Raw genomic sequence first — 19,212 nt, forward strand, 5'->3', positions numbered from 1 at the left:
CACCTTGTCTCAGTCAAATCCCTCGAACTCAGCACCGCCTTCCTAACCTGCAATCTTCTTCCTGACCTCTCCGCCCCCATCCCACTCCGGCCTATCACCCTCACCTTGACCTCCTTCCACCTATCGCATTTCCAACGCCCCTCCCCCAAGTCCCTCCTCCCTACCTTTTATCTTAGCCTGCTGGGCACACTCTCCTCAATCCTGAAGAAGGGCTTATGCCTGAAACGTCGATTCTCCTGTTCCTTGGATGCTGCCTGACCTGCTGCGCTTTTCCAGCAACACATTTTCAGCTCTTCCATTTACAGTATAGTTTGCTCTAGAATTAGACTTCCCAAAATGCATCACCTCACATTTGCCTGGATTGAACTCCATCTGCCACTTTTCCACCCAACTCTCCAGTCTAACTATATTCTCCTGTATTCTTTGACAGTCCCCTCTGCTTTCTGTTACTCCACCAATCTTCGTGTCATATGCCGTGATCTTATTAAATGGTAGAGTGAGAGGTAAAAGGCCTCATCTACTGTTTTCTCATGTGCTCCTATGTGATCCTAACTCATGTTCATTCACATGTTCTCTTCTACTTTAAATTCTATCTGTCCTTGATAAAACAGATTTTCCAGCCACCTGACCAATCAACATTAACCCTCATGTTTGCTTACTATAACCTCATCTCCACAAACCCAACTTTATCTACCACTTAGTATTTTGTAAAGTTGAAGAACTAAGTGCTCTTCTGTACAAAACTAGTAGCCGTCAATATTGCTTGCCTTACCGTATTTTGTTTGTTGGTATAAATCAGGCCATGTACATCATCTTCTCTCAGAAACAATTTACTCCAACCTTTACACAAAATTCTTGTATGCTCATTGGGAAAGTCTGAATCAATTTGATTTGAGAGAGTTTTTTTGTCAGTCATGCACCTGAAAATAAAAAAAAAACATGCTTAACCTGCTTGTAAACATGTGGCTGACATTTAATCTCATTTCAAGTCAATCATATTAAGTAGACAAAATATATGTTTTTTTTCTAGAATTAGTGTCAGCCTTTCTCTTGGAGTTCTAAGGTTTGGAACAAAATCCCATCTGAGCAATGTGGGCTCAAATGCAGGTACTGTACTGAGAAATTATTGCATTCTCAGCAGTAATATCTTTTAGATGAAATGTTAGACTGAGACTATGTTTGCCTTTAGCTGGATGGAGATCTAAAAATCTCATGGTATTGTTGGAGGAAAAGTGGAGAGTTCTCTCTGGTGTCCTTGCTAACAAATCTTCCAAAACCAAATATCATAAAATAGATTTTCTGAATTCTGTGGGATTTTGCTTTGCACAAACTGCTATTTTTTTGTACATTACACAAGCAATTACATTTCAAAGATTCGACATTCTAACTAATGAACAAAAGTGTGATATGTTATAAAATAGCAAAATAATTAGTTAGGCAGAACTAACATGCAATAAATAGTTTTCTGTTTTTAGTTACCATGCTAAGCGTTATCAGTATTGCAAAAGTTCACTTATTTATTAAATCCAAACAACTCCAGCCATATCTAAGAGTTCGAATTGTTTATTTGCTTCAAGAATATAAATGAACTTGGAGTAAAACTGCTTTGTCTAATTGCTGGTACACTTTGATGACACTCATGCCTTTGAAGTGATAATCTAGGATTGTCAGTAGGTGCTGACCATAAGTAGTAGCCGCGGAATGGCTGGCCTCTCATTGTATTGCTTTCCACAAGTCCATAAGTGATATCTTCTTGGTCCAGATCAGGAAGCTAGTGGAATAGAGGCATATCCCTCCAATATTGATGCTTCATTGTGTTATACTTCTTTAAACCCAGGTTTACCTAATAAATCATAGGAGGGAATAAAGAATAAAGATCCCACATTTAGTACTGATAAGGCCCTTACCATTCTTAGCTTAACTAATCCAACAAACCTTGACAAAAATCCCAATTAAAAAATGTTAATATTACAATCTAGACTCTTCCTAACCCCATTATGAAGGACTGCTGCTAATCCATCCATAGCTGTTTATAGTACTTTCCTTATTCATGATCAACATATTAACTCCATTAGGCTTGGGGGAAAATCCTCTGAGGCTGTCGTTCGGGTTACCATTAGCCCTCATACTTGGAGTAAGCTATTAAGTGTAATCCACTTCATTCTAATTGCATGCCCACTGTTTTTTCCTTTCATCTTAAAAGTTTTATGATCTTATTATGCATCTTAATATCTTTGGAAATTTGGTACTTCTCAGTCTCTGTAATTGAAGGTATATGGGTCCATCAGGTTATTTTTCTTTAGTTCTAGTTCACTTTATGATTTTGCTTTCTTGGTGTCATTGTCAGCAGTAGTGGTCAGTGTTAAATGTGAGCTGATTTTGGATTGAAGGTATTCATTATGTTACGGAGTGAGAGTGTTGTCAATGCTACAGTGGGCGGCAAAGATGTTGTGCCACCATGACGGAGCCTTTGTCTCTCCCACTGGTTGCTGCCTCTCCATACCGTTGCCCCTGCTGCTAGCTCCATCACTCACTGCACAGCTCACCACTTTGCTCAGCGATCAACTAAAACAGCAAGGGTGCTGTGTGTACCTCTAGGTCAATGATTTTCTAATTCATTGCAGAGACACCTCCTGCATGAGTACAGCACAGCGTTGCATGTTTAATAAAGCCACACACGAACATGTTAATTCGGCCCTACTGTTCTGTCTATGGACTGCAATGAGCTGACATTGAGGAGTTTGAGTGCCATGCTGTGTCTCTGCGTGTGCGCAGTCGCTACACTACCTAATGTGACACTGGCAATAAGCTCAGCCTTTATGTTATGGTTTTTGGTATCCTAGTGGTTGATAAAAGTTCATATCAAATCCCTGATGCTGGGATTTCTTCCTCCCATAGCATTTCTACATTGATGAAGTAGCCCTTTAGTCAGATACCAGTATTGTTATTTTTCTGGCAGTATTTTGAAAATAGCAGCAAATGTGCCATTGAGAGTTGCTTTCTGTCTCTTAGGCTAAAAACTGAATTTATAAGAGATGTGATAAAGCTCAAAATAAATTTAAAAAGAGGATGAGGCTACAAAAGGCTAGAGCTATTTAAGAGATAGTCAGATGTTGTCATGGACAGAACATTGGTTTCTAAAGTAGATTGGGGCAAGATAAGCTGAATGTCCTCCCTCAGCTGTAATTATCTTTATTACTGAGACCAGTGTGAGCAGAACATCAAATTCTGTTCCATACATTTAAATAGCTGCAGACTCTTAATTATATAAAATGCTGCTGTGGCCAGGACCTGTCTTCCTTTGCTTACTGTTCCCTTTTTGCAGCTTGTGTTTTGACTTTGACTTGTTCCATTATTTTGCAATTATCTTTTATCATTACTTCCCTCTTCCGATTAACCAGGATCTGGCAAGGCGCACCAAATGAAGCATTCTTTTTCAATCCAGCAATTCCTATTATCTCATGGGATAGAATGTTGAAGATGGGAATGGCACTTTGTTGGGGGAGAGGTGTGGGCATGGGTGTTGGCACATCAAACCTCGCTTCTTTCCCTCCTCTAGCAGAATTCAGTTCTGGATGGCAAGTCCATTGCCAACCATTCCACTATCAACTGAGGTCAATTAAAGGATCAGGAAAAGGGTCTCCATGCCATGGCCACTAGGATTACCCAGCTGCAAGCAGGCTTGTTGCCTTACAGCATGAGTGACAGGTCAAACCATGCCAGCTGCTTGTCTCAAGGTTGGGGAGATCACTGGTGTTCAACCAAAAGCAATCAGTGATTGATTATGGGGCTGGATATCATAAAGGAGTGGGTGGGGGGTTCAATGAGAACAAACTCCTTGCCTTTCCTTTCAACCCTTCTTCATTCCCTCTTCTGAGACCAATCAATCCAACATACCACTCTCCTCACATCACTTCTCCTTGGTCTTGCCAGCCTCTGACTGGCTGACAGCTCTCCCTGGATGGGATGTCTGTTCCCAGGATCTTGATCCCAGGGGAAGGCTTGCTGATGGCCACAGCCCTACCTACTGTAATTGCAATGTGGTTCATCAGGCCTTCCACAAGCAGGCCTCTCCCCAGCTCCTTCACCAGTTGACAAGACCCCCAGTGACTCAGTAAGATTCTACCCACTGCAATATTCTTAAGCATGAGTTTTAAACTATGAATGTACTGAAAATCTCTGTTAGGGTGCATACAAGAAACATAATCTTTATTTAAAGAAAATCATTTCCAAATTGGGTTCAATCACTCTGTTGTATTTGGAGGTCTGGCTTAATTTTCACTGTTCCTTGTTGTGAGAAGTTGCAGAAAGTTGGCATAAAGGCTACAAAAAAAATTAAACGGTCACTCAGAAGAGATCTTGTGGTCTGCCCGCTGCCAAAAGACCGTCCAAAGGATTTGTCAATGTTTACCCTTGTACAAGACCTTTAAGTGTTATTTCATCATATTTTGTATAATGTCAGGGAGCATCTAGTAATTTAAAAACCAAAAGGTCTATTCTCAAACCATTTATTCAGCCCAGGAAGTAAATTTGCAGAGGGCCTGACTGATTAATAACTCCTTGAAAGATGATACATCTGTGCTGCTAAGGGAAGGTATAAGTCAGCTGTGGAATGCCACTAGTTAGAGCTGAATTGCGTGGGCTGTAATATTTCGGAGTGTTATTTACTTGAATGTAAAGCAAAGCAGAAATTTGATGGTGCTGTCACTTTCTGTAGGGTTTTAACAATGTTTGATCAACTCCATCAAGATTTCTGAATGAGGTTAAGTAAATTCCATGCTGCTCAAATTTTACAAAACTGAAGAGGAAAACACTGAATGGCCTTTGCTCTCTTACTATTTCTTTATTGTTTTACAAAGTAACCTTCCTGTAGACTCCTGTGCATTTCAATTCCGGATGCTTCTTTTCTATTCCAGCAAAACAGGAAAAAAAGTAATTGATTAATTGTGAAATCTTATTATTCACCTGAGCCTATTCACATTGTGTTGTTTAGCAGTGATTCCCTAAAGACATTCAAATGATATCATCTAAACCTTAACAACAGGCTTTGCTTTTGTACAGATTTCCATAATCTTTTACAAGTCCAAGCTTTGACAGTAATGTTCCCAAAGCAGTATGAGCCCAACCATTTCATCTCCCTTTCTATCCACGAGCTGATTAGAAGAGATGCCAGCTCTGAAGTAAATTGACAGACCTTATGTTCACCTTAAATGAAGTGTCAAAAATATTATAACTCATTGTGGACAAACATTCACTGGTTTCCTTTTGTTATCAGATAATTCAACTGTAAATTGTTACTAGTGGGCGACAGACAGCTGGAAGTACTCTGCAAACTTATTCCCTTCTGAAGTCAGCTCACAACAAATTTACCAATAAATCTTTCAGTGAAATCTCTGAGAAGCAAGAGTTAGCCTTATAGGTTTTCGAAGAAACATAGAAGACAGGAGGCCCTTTGAGCCTGTTCTGTCATTCATCACGATCATGGCTGATCGTCCAACTCAATAGCTTAATCCTGCTTTCTCACATTACCGTTGATTCCATTCGCCCCAAGTGCTATATCTAGCCTCCTCTCAAATACGTCCAATGTTTTGGTATCAACTACTTCCTGTGGTAATGAATTTCACAGGCTCTCCACTCTTTGGGTGAAGAAATGTCTCCTCATCTTTGTCCTAAATGGTCCACCCCGAATCCTCAGAGTGTGACACCTCTGGTTCTGGATGCACCCACTATTGGGAACAGCCTCTCTGCATCCACCCTGGAGATGATTCCAGGAGAGGTCAGTTCTGATGACAGAGAAGTAACCCATAGAGCTGGGGGGGAAATGAAAGTAACAGGCAGATTTGTGTCAGATGCGGGGTTAAATACTGAAAAGAAATCAGCACCTGATTCTAAACTTTACTCTAACATACCCTTTCCTGACTGGGTTGAAGTCAGGAAAGCAGGTGAGCTCCCTTCCCAGCCCAAAGAGGCTTTGGAATGTAGAACTTTAAAGAGAATGATGAGGTTTCAAGCTTCATTGACATTCAGGTTTCTGACTTCACCTGAGTCAGCCAGGTTTCCCAAGCATCCAGTGGCTTCACTGAGGTCAGGACTTAGTAGAGTCAGGAGATGAGTGTATTTTACCTCATAGTGCCTGCCTGAGGAGGCGTTGAAGAAGAGCCATATCAGCCTCAAAAATGCTACCTCTGTTTCTCTCTCCACAGATGCTGCAAGGCCTGCGGAATTTCTCCAGCATTTTCTGTTTTTAATCGGAGACATCCATCATCTGCAGAATATTTGAAGTCACTTGCAAGTTCCTGGTGACAATGTCCATCTGTTGAAAGGCAGGCTTTGAACTACCATGGTGAGAGTGATTCTCGCTAAACAGGGCAAACCATGGCCCCTGTGAAGCTGCCCTCCATCACGGGGGGTACATACCCCTTGTGCACTTGTGGAGAGACAAGCAATGATGCACATTATTGAAAAGTGACTGCTCTACAGATCAGTTGGTGGCTGGATCACTTTAGACTCAGCAAAGTGTGAAGGCAATTGCAATCAGGAATCCCATTTGCTAACTAAGTAAAAACTATAGAATCATGAGAACAAAACAACTAGAATCAATCTCGGACTAAGTGATTCAAAACCAAAGGAAGAAACACTAGGTTGAGTGATGAAAATTATATTTCAAGTAACGTCTTAAAAAGAGGGGAAGCAGAAGGATTTAGAGAGGGACTTGCAGGATATAGGGCTTAAAGGCTGCACGGCCAATACAAGCAGTGGGGGATATGTAAGAATGCAAATTCAAGAAATGCAGGAATCTTAGATGGTGATATGGCAAAAAGATATTACAGAGATACAAGACTTTATGGGGATTTGAATAGAGGGCTAAGAATTTATGAATCCAAGGGTGAGCAGGATTGAAACTGAAAATGTGTCAGTGAACGAATGTGTAAATGCTGAAGAACCGTCAGTACAGAAGAGAATGCAAACCAGTAGAGTTTTGAATGAGCTCTTGTTTCTGAAGGATGGAAGCCTGTCCAGAACCTTTTTTTGCAAGCGTAAACCCAGAGATGACAAATGCATGGTTGCGGGTTTCAGTAGCAAGTGGTCTAAGCTAGGGATGCAGGTGAACAAAGACTCAGCTGGAGTTGCCTCTCCAGATCTCTAACCAATGTACCCAGAATCATAGAATCTCTACAGTGAGGAAGCAGGCCATTCAGCTGATCAAGCCCACCCATGTATCCCTACATTCCCCTTGGCTAATCCACCTAGCTTTCACATCCCTGGACACTAATGGGCAATTTTAACATGGCCAACGCACCTAACCTGCAGACCTTTGGACTGTGGAAGGAAACCAGAGCACTCTGAGGTCACCCACACAGATACAGAGATTATGTGCAAACTCCACACAGCCAAGTCACCCAAGGATGGAATCAAACCCGGGTCCCTGACGCTGTGAGGCAGCAGTGCTAACCACTGAGCCACCGTGCTGTGCAATGCTAATGACAATGCCAAGAGAAGGAACAGTGGTGTCATCTGCAATAAGAGCATGGCTTTATTCACTGTCCAATCCCGCACATATAGATTGGCCACTTGAGCAAGACACTCAAGAGCGTTTGTGGATTATTACATCAGTCACAGTTGTTGTCAACAGTAGAAGAGGTAAGAAAATTGCTAGGAGAATGGTTCTGTGCAACATTAGAAATTGCTATTTCAGGAGACCATTGGGATTTTTTAAGCAGCAGAATTCTCCATCACAATGTGTCCAAATTCTGTAATCCAGTGCAAGTGATCACAGAAGTTCAAGTGCAATATATGTCCATGGAAATGCAATTTCCACCATTTTAATAAAGAATGTGCTAGAAGTTGGCCCTGCCTGAAACACCAACCTTGCCCCAGTGAAATCAAACCATCACTGGTAGTTTCTGCTAATCACACCCATTTATAGGCCTTCACAGAATCTCTTAAGATTAAGCTTCCTTTAAAATGAGGAGATGAATGATACTTCCAAAATATTTGAACTTTATTTTTTAATTTACTAAGAAACTGCCTAGTTAAAACCAATTGAATCAGGCAATGGATTTATTGCATTTTAAAAAGTAATTTTTAATTAGTCAAAACCAAGTGACTCAAAAGAAATGGATTAGATACTGATTAAAAAATGGTAATTTTTTGTGATAATTGTGAGATGCAGTAATCATACTGTACAAATGTTAAAGGAATATTTTTGAAAGAATAAAAGTATTCTTTTTAACAATAAGACTCTAAAACAACACCTGCTTGCACTGATTCATGACAGACTTTAGGCTCAGCGTGATCTGAATTAGTCCACAAGATAAAGGAACAGAAATAGGCCATTCAGCCCATTGAGTCCCCCTGTCATTCAGTGAGATCATGGTTAATCAGCTAACCCTCAGTTCCACTTTCTGACCTTATCCCCAATAACCCTTGACTTCCTTCAGGATGAGAGATCTGTCTATCTTAACCTTGAATATACTAATGGCCTAGTCTCTACAGCTGCGGGTGGTAAAGCAATGCACAGATTGACAATCCACTGAGACAAAACAATTCCTCCACATTTCTGTCTTAAATGAGCAACTCTTATTCTGAGATTATGCACTCTGGTCCGAGACTCTCCCACAAGGGGAGACAACGTCTCCACATTTACCCTGTCAAGCCTCTGAATATTCTCAGATGGTTGTACAAAGTCTTCTTTCATTCTTCTAAACTCCAATGATTACAACCCCAAACACCTCGTATACTCCTCATAAGAAAATCCCTTCATATCCAAATCTATCTACCGTACCTCCTTTGGACTGGCCCCAATGTAAGTCTATCTTTCCTTAAATAAGGGGACCAAAACATTTCACAGTATTCCAGCTGCGGTCTGATTACAGTCATATATAGTTTTAGGAAGATCTTCCTATTTTAATATTCCTTCTTTTTGTTATTTTATATTTTATATCTGAATTTAAGCTCCATTCCCTTTGAAATAAAGGCTAACATTCCATTTGCCTTCACCATTACTCATTGAATTAGTATGCTACATTCTGTGATTCATGCACCAAACCCCACCCCCACCATACTGCAGCTTCCTGCTGTCTCTTCCCATTTAAATAATATTCAGTTCTTCTATTCTTCCTGACAAACGACATAATGTTACATTTTCCCATACAATATTCAGCTTAAATATTTACTTAACTGGTCAATATCGCTGCAGAATCCACTTGTGTCATCCTCGCCACTTGCCTTTCCACTTATTTTTGTATCATCTACAAACTTGACAATAGTATACTCACATTCATCACCCAAATTATTTATAATTAATCATGGTCCCAGCACTGATATTTCTGGCACTCCTCTAGTTACAGGTTGCCATCCTGAAAATACCCCTCATCTCAACTTTTTGTCTTCTATTAGTTAGCCAATCCTCTATCCAGGCCAAGGTACTACCCCCAACAATATGGGCTCTTCTCTTATTGGGTAGTTTTATGTGGGGTACTTGTTTGGAATGCCAATTGGAATTCAAATATGTTCCAGCTAGTGATTCCCTTTACCTGTCCTGCTTGTTAACTCCACAAAGAACTGTAACAATTTTTTCAATCCTGAAGCCGTGCTGATTCTGTTGATGTTTTATTTATTTCTAAATTATCTGCTACTAAATCTTTTAATAGATTCTAGGATTTCCCAATGACAAATGTTAACCTAACTAGTCATTGTTGCCTGTTTTTATTTTTTTGGCTCCCTCCCTCACCTTTTTGAGTGCAGTTTTCCATTTCTCAGGGACCTTTCCCAAGTCTAAGAACATAAGAAGCAAGAACAGGAGTAGGCAATTCAGCCCCTTGAGCCTGCTCTGCCATTCAATATGATTATTACTGATCTCACCTCAGCCTCAGCTCCACTTTCCTGTAACTCTCCCTAACTCTTCAACCCATTACTAATTAAAAATTCATCTATTTCCTTCGAAAATTTACTCAATATTCTGGCATCCACCATACTCTGGGGTAATGAATTCTATAGCTTCATGAACATTTGAGAGAAGTACTTGTCCATTGTCTCGGTTTTAAATCTTCCACCCCTTAGTCTAAATCTTCTAGATTGCTCCACAAGTGGAGACATCCTCTCTGCATCTACGTTTTTCAATTCCCTTTATCATTTTATTTTCTTAATCAGAAATCCTCTCATTCTTTCATTTGCCTTCCTTATCGCTTGTTGTTCTACATCCTTATTTTCTGCAATTCATGCACAAGGACTCTCAGATCCCTCTGCATTTAAGGAGTCTGAAATTTCTCACCATTTAGATAATAACTTACCTTACTATTCTTTCAACCAAAATAGATAACCTCACACATATTATCATTAAATTCTATCTGCCACGTTTTGGTTCATTCACGTCACCTATCCATATCCATTTGTAATTTTTTTATTTCCTTATTGCGACTTACTTTCTCACTTGTTTTAGTGTCATCTCCAAATTTGTCTTCACAGGAGTACTTTGTATCTCTGCATCCAAATCATTAATATAGATTGTACATAGTTGTGGCACAAAGGACTGAACTTGGTGACATCCCACTAGTTACATCTTGCTAATCAAAGATCTGTTTATTCCAACTCTCTGGCTTCTGTTAGTTAGCCAATCCTCTGTCCATACTAATAAATTACTCCTAACCCTATGTGATCTTACCTTGTGTATTAACTTTATCAAATGCCTTCTGGAAGTCCAGATATACTACATTTACAGGATCCCCATTATCCAAAGATTCTTGAAAGAAATATTAGAAGTGCACCCATTATCTCTTAGTTCTATCTTTTAAAATTGTATTACTTTTCCTTGTAATTTTTCTCTAGTAATAGTTATTCTGCTGAATGCTAAATTATATTATGTTATGGCCACTGATCCTAGGAGATCGCTTACTCTTAGATAATTGATTAAACCTTCCTCATTAAACATTTCCAGATTCCAATAGTCTGGTCTCTGGTTGGATCCACAACATATTGTTCTAGGAAACTGACCTGAATCCACTCTATGAATTCTCTCATGGCTACCTTTGCCTATTTGATTTTTCTAATTTACATGAAGGTTAAAGTCACCCATGATCTTTTTTTAAACATATTATCTGACAATTTATTCTCTGTCCTGCAAAACAGCTACTATTATGAGGTGACCTATAGATTACTCTCACCCTTCTTCCCTTTGTTCTTTCTTATTTTCACCCATATGGATTCTACATCATCCAACTCAAGGTTATTCCTAGCAACTGACATATTTCATCTCACACCAACACATCTACCCAAACACCCTTGGCTTTCTGCCTGTTTTTTCAAAATGTTTTATATCTCTGAATATTTATTTCCTTAATTTGATCTCCTGGTAACCAAGTCTCCTGAATTGATCCTAAGTGAAATCCAAAGCATTTTCGGTTGCAGTTTGTGCTGGGATTGTTGATTGCGTCCAAAGCAGAAGCTCTATCCTATCATCAGTGGAATGAAATCAGTTCAGTCTCGCAATGTAAACATCATATGTTTCCATGGCTTCATAATAGTCAATGAACGTCCATTTCAGTCCTAAATGAGCAATTTTGGGCAAACTTTACTGTGAAAAAAAAAGGTTATTTTGCCATTTCAGAAACGCCAGTGATGTTTTTGTGCAAGCTAGTTTTTTTCAAACACACTTTCCTCACAAATCATAGAAACAGTACAATGAGTTGCACCATTAATCAGTTTAATAAAATTCTCAACGCAAATTAGAAGTTCACAGGTTTGTTTTGTTGATGCCTTTTGGTGCCCTTAATTCAGGTGGATGGCATTATTGCAAACTGATGTTTAGTGTCCTTTCTACGGTGGCTCAGTGATTAACACTGCTGCCTCACAGCACCAGATCCCAGGTTCAATTCCAGCCTCAGGCGACTGTCTGTGTGAAGTTTGCACATTCTCCCTGTGTCTGCGTGGGTTTCCTCCGGGTGCTCCAGTTTCCTCCCACAATCCAAGGATGTGCAGGGCAGGTGAATTGGCCATGCTAAATTGCCCATAGTGTTAGGTGCATTAGTCAGAGGGAAAGGAGCCTGGTGGGTTGCTCTTCAGAGGGTTGGCGTGGACTTGTTGGGCCGAAGGGCCTGTTTCCATACTGTAGGGAATCTAATCAAATTCCCTTAGTGGCTCCAAAGCACTAGCATTTTATGACATAAAATGTCAGCAAGATTGACAGTTTAAATTGTCGTCACTCTAGTTTTTACCAATACAGCATGGATTCACCATTCATTCTCAGGAGCCTTGTAAAGTGGTGAGTAATTATTTAAGTATGATGGTTCACAAAAATGTTGCTTATCAAACCTGGCACTTGCAAACTGTCTATACATAAAACAACGACAGCAGATTGCACAGATATAAAAAAGGGGTGAGGTATGACTGACAGCTTCCAAAGAAGATATACATAAGATATTTTGGTACCCAATGTCTGGTTACCATCCAGCTTCTATAATAACTGCCTCCCGTTATCTATCTGTTCAGCATTCAGTTCAATATATGCCAGTATTGTACTCAGATTGTAATAATATTGTGGTTTCATGCCCTAAATTTGTCATATATCTCCTGAAGCATTGGAAAAGAATGACACCATGACTATTTACCCAAGGAAAGACTGATGTTTATTTATTTATAGTAACATGGGTAACACTTGAATGATGACAATATATTCACAATTCCTCTGATGTTCATCTCAGCTGTCCAACACCAAATTCCAAAATTATACTTCTTCTTTCAGAGTTTTGTAAGCAAAGGACTTTCTCTCCTGTCTCTGTCATTCTGATATTATCATTGCTTGTCTCAATCCCTAAAGAAATATTTCAATTGAGGAATGATTTTTTTCACTCAAAAATCTAGAAAAAAAACGTAATTTCAAAGAAAGGAACCTCTAACAGATTTTACACTAAAACAGAAATTGCTGGAGAAACTCAGCAAGTCTGGCAAAATCTGTGAAGAGAAAGCAGTCTGAATGTTTCAAGTCTAGTGACTCTTCCTCAGGAAAACTGTGCTTTCTCTGCACAAATGCTGGCAGATCTGCTGAGTTTCTCCAGTAATTTCTGTTTTTGTTTCAGATTTCCAGCATCTGCAGTTCATTATTTTACTCCAACAAATTTTTGTAGCAAGATCTTTAAAGGGTTTTATGGATAGTGTCTGAAGCTTTTTCAGCCCAACCTATAGGCAATTTGTCTTAGTTTCTTCCTTGGTTTGCTTTGAAAATCATGATAGTTTATGCTTTGAATCAAATTTGAATGCTCCTGATTGAACACTTACCTGACTGTCATCTGATCTCTAGTGGCTTATAGCTAACCCCTTCATTTTACCTTAAATCTGTTGGGTCTGTGTAGCATAACATCTGATTGTTAGATAGCTGGCAGGAGAAAATGAGGACTGCAGATGCTGGAGATCAGAGTCGGGAGTGTGGTTCTGAAAAAGCACAGCAGGTCAGGCTTCATCTGAGGAACAGGAGAATTGAGGCTTCGGACATAAGCCTTTCATCAGGAATCTCCTCAGATGCTGCCTGACCTGTTGTGCTTTTCCAGCACCACACTCTCAACTTAGATGGCTGGCAGCCAAGATATCTTTTCTGTTTCCGGACTATAACTTGTCCCTCCAGTCTAGTGCATAATTTAACGTATCAAAAATGTTTAATTCAAAGTTGAGATTCTCAATTGTATCACATGTGGGATTCTCATAAGCTACAGATGTCTCCAGGCTACCTATATGAATATTTCCTGTTAAACCGAACTTCACACAAACCTTTTATCCTTATTATACACCTCAATCTTCTAGTTCAACTTTATTCCTTTATAACTCAAAATTAATTCCATGTTATTATGAATTGATATGTATGTCCTATTTTAATCCTAGTTTTATGGGCTACATCATCCGACAAGGTTACTAATTAGGACATAGCATTCCACTTTATTAGTAATTGCCCAATAAACCTAAATATTCTGTCACCACTCTTAATTCCATGCCTTTCCCTTCCAGAAGAAGCAATTAGGAAAACATGAGAGGAGACATTCTAAAAGCTTACAGTAATGGTCATACAATAGCTTATTTTAAATTGAGAAATATAGCAAAGATCTGAAGCCCATTAGGTGGAACACTACAACCTATATTTTCCATTAGGCCAAAGTGACCAGACAGGAAAATACACATTGAATTAACAGGAGCATCAAAGCTGGAACCAAAAAAGAAAATGTAGGCCTTAAGAGTAGATTTTGGCAAGATTTGGAAGTGGTTTGAAGCGGACAACTGAATTGAAGCGGACAAGCAACGTTTCAGTAGATGCTGCCATCTTTGTGTAGTAACTACATACTGTTCATGCATTGGAGTGCTCAAGAGAATGTTTCCCAAGTGAGATTGACATAGGGTGCCTTTCAGCTGCCAATTGCCAGATTCACTAACTCTTTAGTAGGCCATTGTTCCACTGGCTGATTTCTATTTGACCCTGGATGCACTCGTCCTGCCATTTCCATCTTTGCAACTGCGGATTTTAACTGTATAATATCAACAGAATGTTCCTCGACTGATGCACCGCATATCTACTGAATTTAAACTGTTTACAGCTTGGAGGGAAAATGGACTTAATATTAGCATTATTCAGTTGGTTTCCTGAGAAAGAAGTAAACAACACTGATCATGCCCGTAGAGGTTAGCCTTGATTTCTCAGGATCTATCCTGAGACTTGTCTTTCAAGATGAAAGCAGGCAGGCACACTGCAGACTATTTCAAAAGGAAGGTATTATGAAATGAGGAATTCAGTTTTAGGATGCTCTGTGACTGTTCACCAGTCAGCTGAACACAAAGTGGAATTGTTTTCTTCTGATGTAAGTGATGATATTGAAGAAGGGTCACTGGACCCAAAACATTAACACTGATTTCTCTGCACAGATGCTGCCAAATCTGCTGATACTTTCCAGCAATATTTGTTTTTGTTTCAGATTTCCAGCATCAGGAGTTCATTTAGCTTCTAAAAATGAAAAGAAAAAGGTAGCAAGATAATGCCATTAAATTTACGTGTAATTCTTAGTTGACAGCTATTATTCTTTGACACAAGCTTTCAAAATCCAGATAGAGGAACTCAAATCTTTCATTATCTTGTATCAGCCATTGGATTGCAGAATAACATACAACCTCAAAGTTATCCTCGAGGACCTAATAGTTTCCACAGGTTTTGGTTCCACTTATTTTACTGCACTTTCACAACATCTCTTTAAAAGTTTTAGTATGATAAGGTCCCAGACACTAAATGGATCTACTGTCTAAGTGGAATTAAAGAGATACTGACTACCATGGGAATTCCTGAGCTTAATTCAGTCAATAAAAGATTGTTTGACTCATGTATGCACATCAATTCCCTCAAGCAATGCTCCCAGTCCTTCAGAATTCCAAAGTATGCAGCCCCATAGCATGATTAATTATTTATTGGGATACGTGGCTCCACATTCTCTATTAGTTAAGATGAGGTTATCTCAATGCCGCCAGAAGCTAATTCCATAAATGAAGTGGCTAATGGCAACATTCTCCAAAAATAAAATTCCTGTAAGTGCTTCTATAATTAACTTTGAGCCCTGAAATTTATAGAAGTGAGTGATGACAGCAAAACAGAATCAAACTTTCACACTCATTAATAAAACTGAGCTGACAAAGGCCAGGGACTGTTTGGCTTAGTATTAACCGTAGAGTTTGCTGACTGTGCCTTGATAATACATCTTGATTTATTCCTCAAACAATATTGTTCTCAATTGCTTTCCCTGAGGGAAACGTTAGTCACCAACATTGTGACATTTGCAGTTAATCTGGAGCAATACAACCAAGTTTAAACATTTAGATTTCTATAAAAAAGTATATATGCACACACACACACTTTAAAGTTCTTTTTAAAGCCACACCCTCCTGAACATAACAGCTCAGCTCGTAAATGCACCATTTGGTTTGCTATTGAATAACAGAGTCTTCTGAAGTACAGAAAAATGCCCTGGGCTTTTACTGTTTTCAGTTGTTGACAATGGGATTAAGTAGCCATTTGGTATAATAAAACCTGAGGATATCTGAAAAAAATTATCGGAACATTTCATTTTGCATTCAAAGAGTAACAGTGGATGCCCTTCAAAAGTAATTTACTGTATCTATGAAGTACATTGACAGATTTCACAGGTAAACAGGATATAGCTAATTTATTTCCTGGCAACGTTATCAAAAGAAAACACTCCTCATGAGCCACATGGAACTCACATCTAAACCATGCATTTTGATAATTAATGTTCAACAGAATTTTGCAAAAACTAGCTGCCTTCTGATGGTGTTTCTGATAGTCTGAAATAGATGCTAATACTGATCACAATGTCATTTTGTCAGATCAAGAGCAATGACATTAAGAATGCAGAATGGAACTTGGGCTGAGGAGACTCTTCCCCAAGAGGAAAAATCCCTCATTAACAGCACTGACTGGAAAGAAGAATCAGAGAATTGAAGACTTTAAAAATAAATGCCAATATTTGCTACTGGTGACCACCTTCAAGAAACCAACCTTGGTCTCAGGTTAAAACCTTACATCTCAAGGATGTTCAAAGAAATTTATACTGTATATGTTCTTCCATCCTACTTTGTTCTTGACAGCAAAGTGTGTGAGTGAGTGTATCCAAGTAACTGCACAGAGCCCTTTCACCTGTTGTCATATCTTTACTATTTTTCTTGGAGTTAGCAGTAATCGATCTGCTTTTTTTAAAATCTCAGGAAAACCTTGTGATTGACTCCTTATTCCTCACAGTAAAATCAGTTAACTATATTTTAATTGGAGAAAAGTACAACCTCACGGTAAAAAGAACTTAAAGATTTGCTAGGATCAGCAAGGAAGGGAGCTGGAAGGAAAGGAGCTGATTGACCCCTTCTCACTTTATCTAAGTAGTGGTGGCTGTGCCTTCAGCTGCTTAAGCAGCATACCCTTGAATTCCTCAAATTTACTCCTTTGACAAGTACTTTTGGTCAACATCAATATCCACTTCTGTCTGATTAACTTCTAAGACTTGCTGAGACATTTTTGACTTTACAGTTGCAATACAACTACAATTTCTGACAGTTTTGGTTGTCATTCCTGTCACAGATACACTGTTGAAAGCAGTCTTAATAGGTTTTGAGGTCAACTGAAAGCTATTTATTGTTGTAGAAAATTTCTCTGTTGTGGCAGAAGCTGGGAAAAGTGAGAAGCTACCTCAAGATCAATATGCAAGAAAAACATAATGGGCTTTGGTTTGTTTTTGAACATTTTAAAATGATTGTCCAGTTGTAATTTGTTGGTGCTTTCTACAAATGGAATATTTTATGCATGATCAATGATATGTTTCATTGTTTTACATCGGGTATACGTCACAGAAAAAGACCATTCTGCTCAACTAGTTCATGCTGGCATTTATACTCTACTCAAGCCTCCTCCTATCCTTCCTCATCTAAGTCAACCATCACAACCCTGTATTCTATTCTCTGTAATATGCTTACCTGTTTCCCTTCTGCATCTACTCGATTGGCTCAACCGCTCCATGTGAACAAGTTCTGCATGCATATAACTCTATGAGAGTGAAAGTTTCTTCTGAATTCCCTACCAAATTCCAAGGTGATCACTTTAAATGATCAGGAAACATTCTCCCAGTAGCCACTCTCAGAAGTTTAATGTCCTCTATATATACACATTTCTGATATCTTACTTGTGAATCTTCCCTGTACCCGCTCTTGTTTCTCTAAACTTGTTTCTATAAAATGGAAACCAGAACTGCATACACTATTCTCCATGTGCATTACTGAAGATTTGATACAGGTTTAGCATATCTTCCTTACATTTTAATTATATGCTTCTAGAAATAAAGTCCAGTGCTTGTGATACTTGCTAATCTATGCTAAAACTTCTAATGTATTTGTACTTTGAGATTTGTTCGTTTGTTTCTCTATCCCACCTAGCCTTGCACTTTTCAAATAATAAGTCATGTCCCTGGTCTTCCTACTGAAGTATACAACCTCACATTTATCTGTGTTGAATTTCATTTGATTATTTTTGCCATTCTACATGTTTATTAATGTCCTCCTGTAATTTGTTGTAGTCCCCCTTTGTTTTGACTAACCCCACATCTGTGAATTTCAGAATTGTGTTTTTGAAGCCAAAGTCCAGCTCGTTAATATAAATTGTGAACAGCAGTGGTCCCAATGATTAATTCTGCCACTTACCCCTTGCTCCATATTCTCTGGTTGTATTCATTAATCTGTTGTGGAGTACCCTTGTCACTGTATCTCAGTACATTTAACAACAATAAATCAAACTAAAAGATTCTTGAAAGTCCATATCATTTGTATCTACTGCATGACTGTTCTTTCCTCAAAAAATTCAATAAGGTTGATCAAGCAAGATTTTCCTTTGGAAACCCATGCTGACTATCCTTTAATCATATTCTTGTTTCTTCTATTGTCTCCTTCTGTGAGGATTCAATTATTGTTCAGAAACAAAAACAGAAATTGCTGAAAAAACCTCAGCAGGTCTGGCAGCATCTGTGAAGAGGAATCAGAGGTAATATTTCAGATCCGGTGACCCTTCCTCAGAACCCCACTAATTAAGAGATCGTGAAGCCCAGAAGATACTTGCTCAAGGCTACCTGACCATAAGCCAGGAGAGCAAGCAACTGAGATGGTGAACATGTGCTTTAAGTGACTGCACAGGTCTGAGGCACCATTCTCTATGCACCAGTTCAAGTACAGCTATTGAGAATGAATCTGATGTTTTGTGCTTTTCACAACACAGTGAGCAGCAAAGACCAGAAGGAAGAGGTTAATGAAGACAAACAACTTGGAGGAGTAGGATACCCAGGGTGCCAGCAGCAGTCATTGGTGCCTGGAATCCTGGCATGGCTAAGTCATCTTGGCAGCCATATTTTGAACCCATCTTGCATCCTCCCTTCCCAATCCATCAACACAAAGAGGTCCCACAGTCAACAAAGCCTCCCTGTCACAGATACCCATTGCAGATCTTTAACTTCTGTCTTACTGTTTAATGGGAAGGAAGTTTACCAAACCACAAGCAAGAAAATGGGAAACATGGGAAATATGGGAAAGTAGTACAGACAAAATCATTTAGTTATTTAAAAGAATTTAACCAGAAATCTGCCAACTTAACATTGTGTTAAATACCCATTGCATATCTTGCAAAACAAATCTACTGTTCCC

At 39.0% G+C, this 19,212-nt stretch overlaps 1 protein-coding gene and 1 long non-coding RNA gene across 4 annotated transcripts in view; one reads left to right on the plus strand and one right to left on the minus strand.

The window, feature by feature from the left end:
- LOC122565359 overlaps positions 1-18,324 on the plus strand; it is a 24,374-nt gene extending 6,050 nt beyond the window's left edge. The window contains exons 2-3 of the long non-coding RNA XR_006316143.1: positions 1,031-1,107; positions 16,366-18,324. This is a non-coding gene — a long non-coding RNA (uncharacterized LOC122565359). The remainder of the gene's footprint in view (positions 1-1,030; positions 1,108-16,365) is intronic.
- The window catches only part of cbarpb (CACN subunit beta associated regulatory protein b), a 202,512-nt gene that overhangs the window by 177,163 nt on the left and 6,137 nt on the right, over positions 1-19,212 (minus strand). For 2 of the 3 annotated variants that reach the window (XM_043721246.1, XM_043721244.1), the window contains exons 2-3: positions 1,683-1,843; positions 773-920 (exon numbers count right to left, since the gene is read on the minus strand). In XM_043721246.1, coding sequence (XP_043577181.1) covers positions 773-920; positions 1,683-1,717 — 183 coding nt within the window. In that variant the 5' untranslated portion in view covers positions 1,718-1,843. The remainder of the gene's footprint in view (positions 1-772; positions 921-1,682; positions 1,844-19,212) is intronic. The other variant, XM_043721245.1, reaches the window with a different exon arrangement.

Source organism: Chiloscyllium plagiosum, chromosome 31, assembly GCF_004010195.1.
Source record: "Chiloscyllium plagiosum isolate BGI_BamShark_2017 chromosome 31, ASM401019v2, whole genome shotgun sequence".
Lineage (NCBI taxonomy): Eukaryota > Metazoa > Chordata > Chondrichthyes > Orectolobiformes > Hemiscylliidae > Chiloscyllium > Chiloscyllium plagiosum.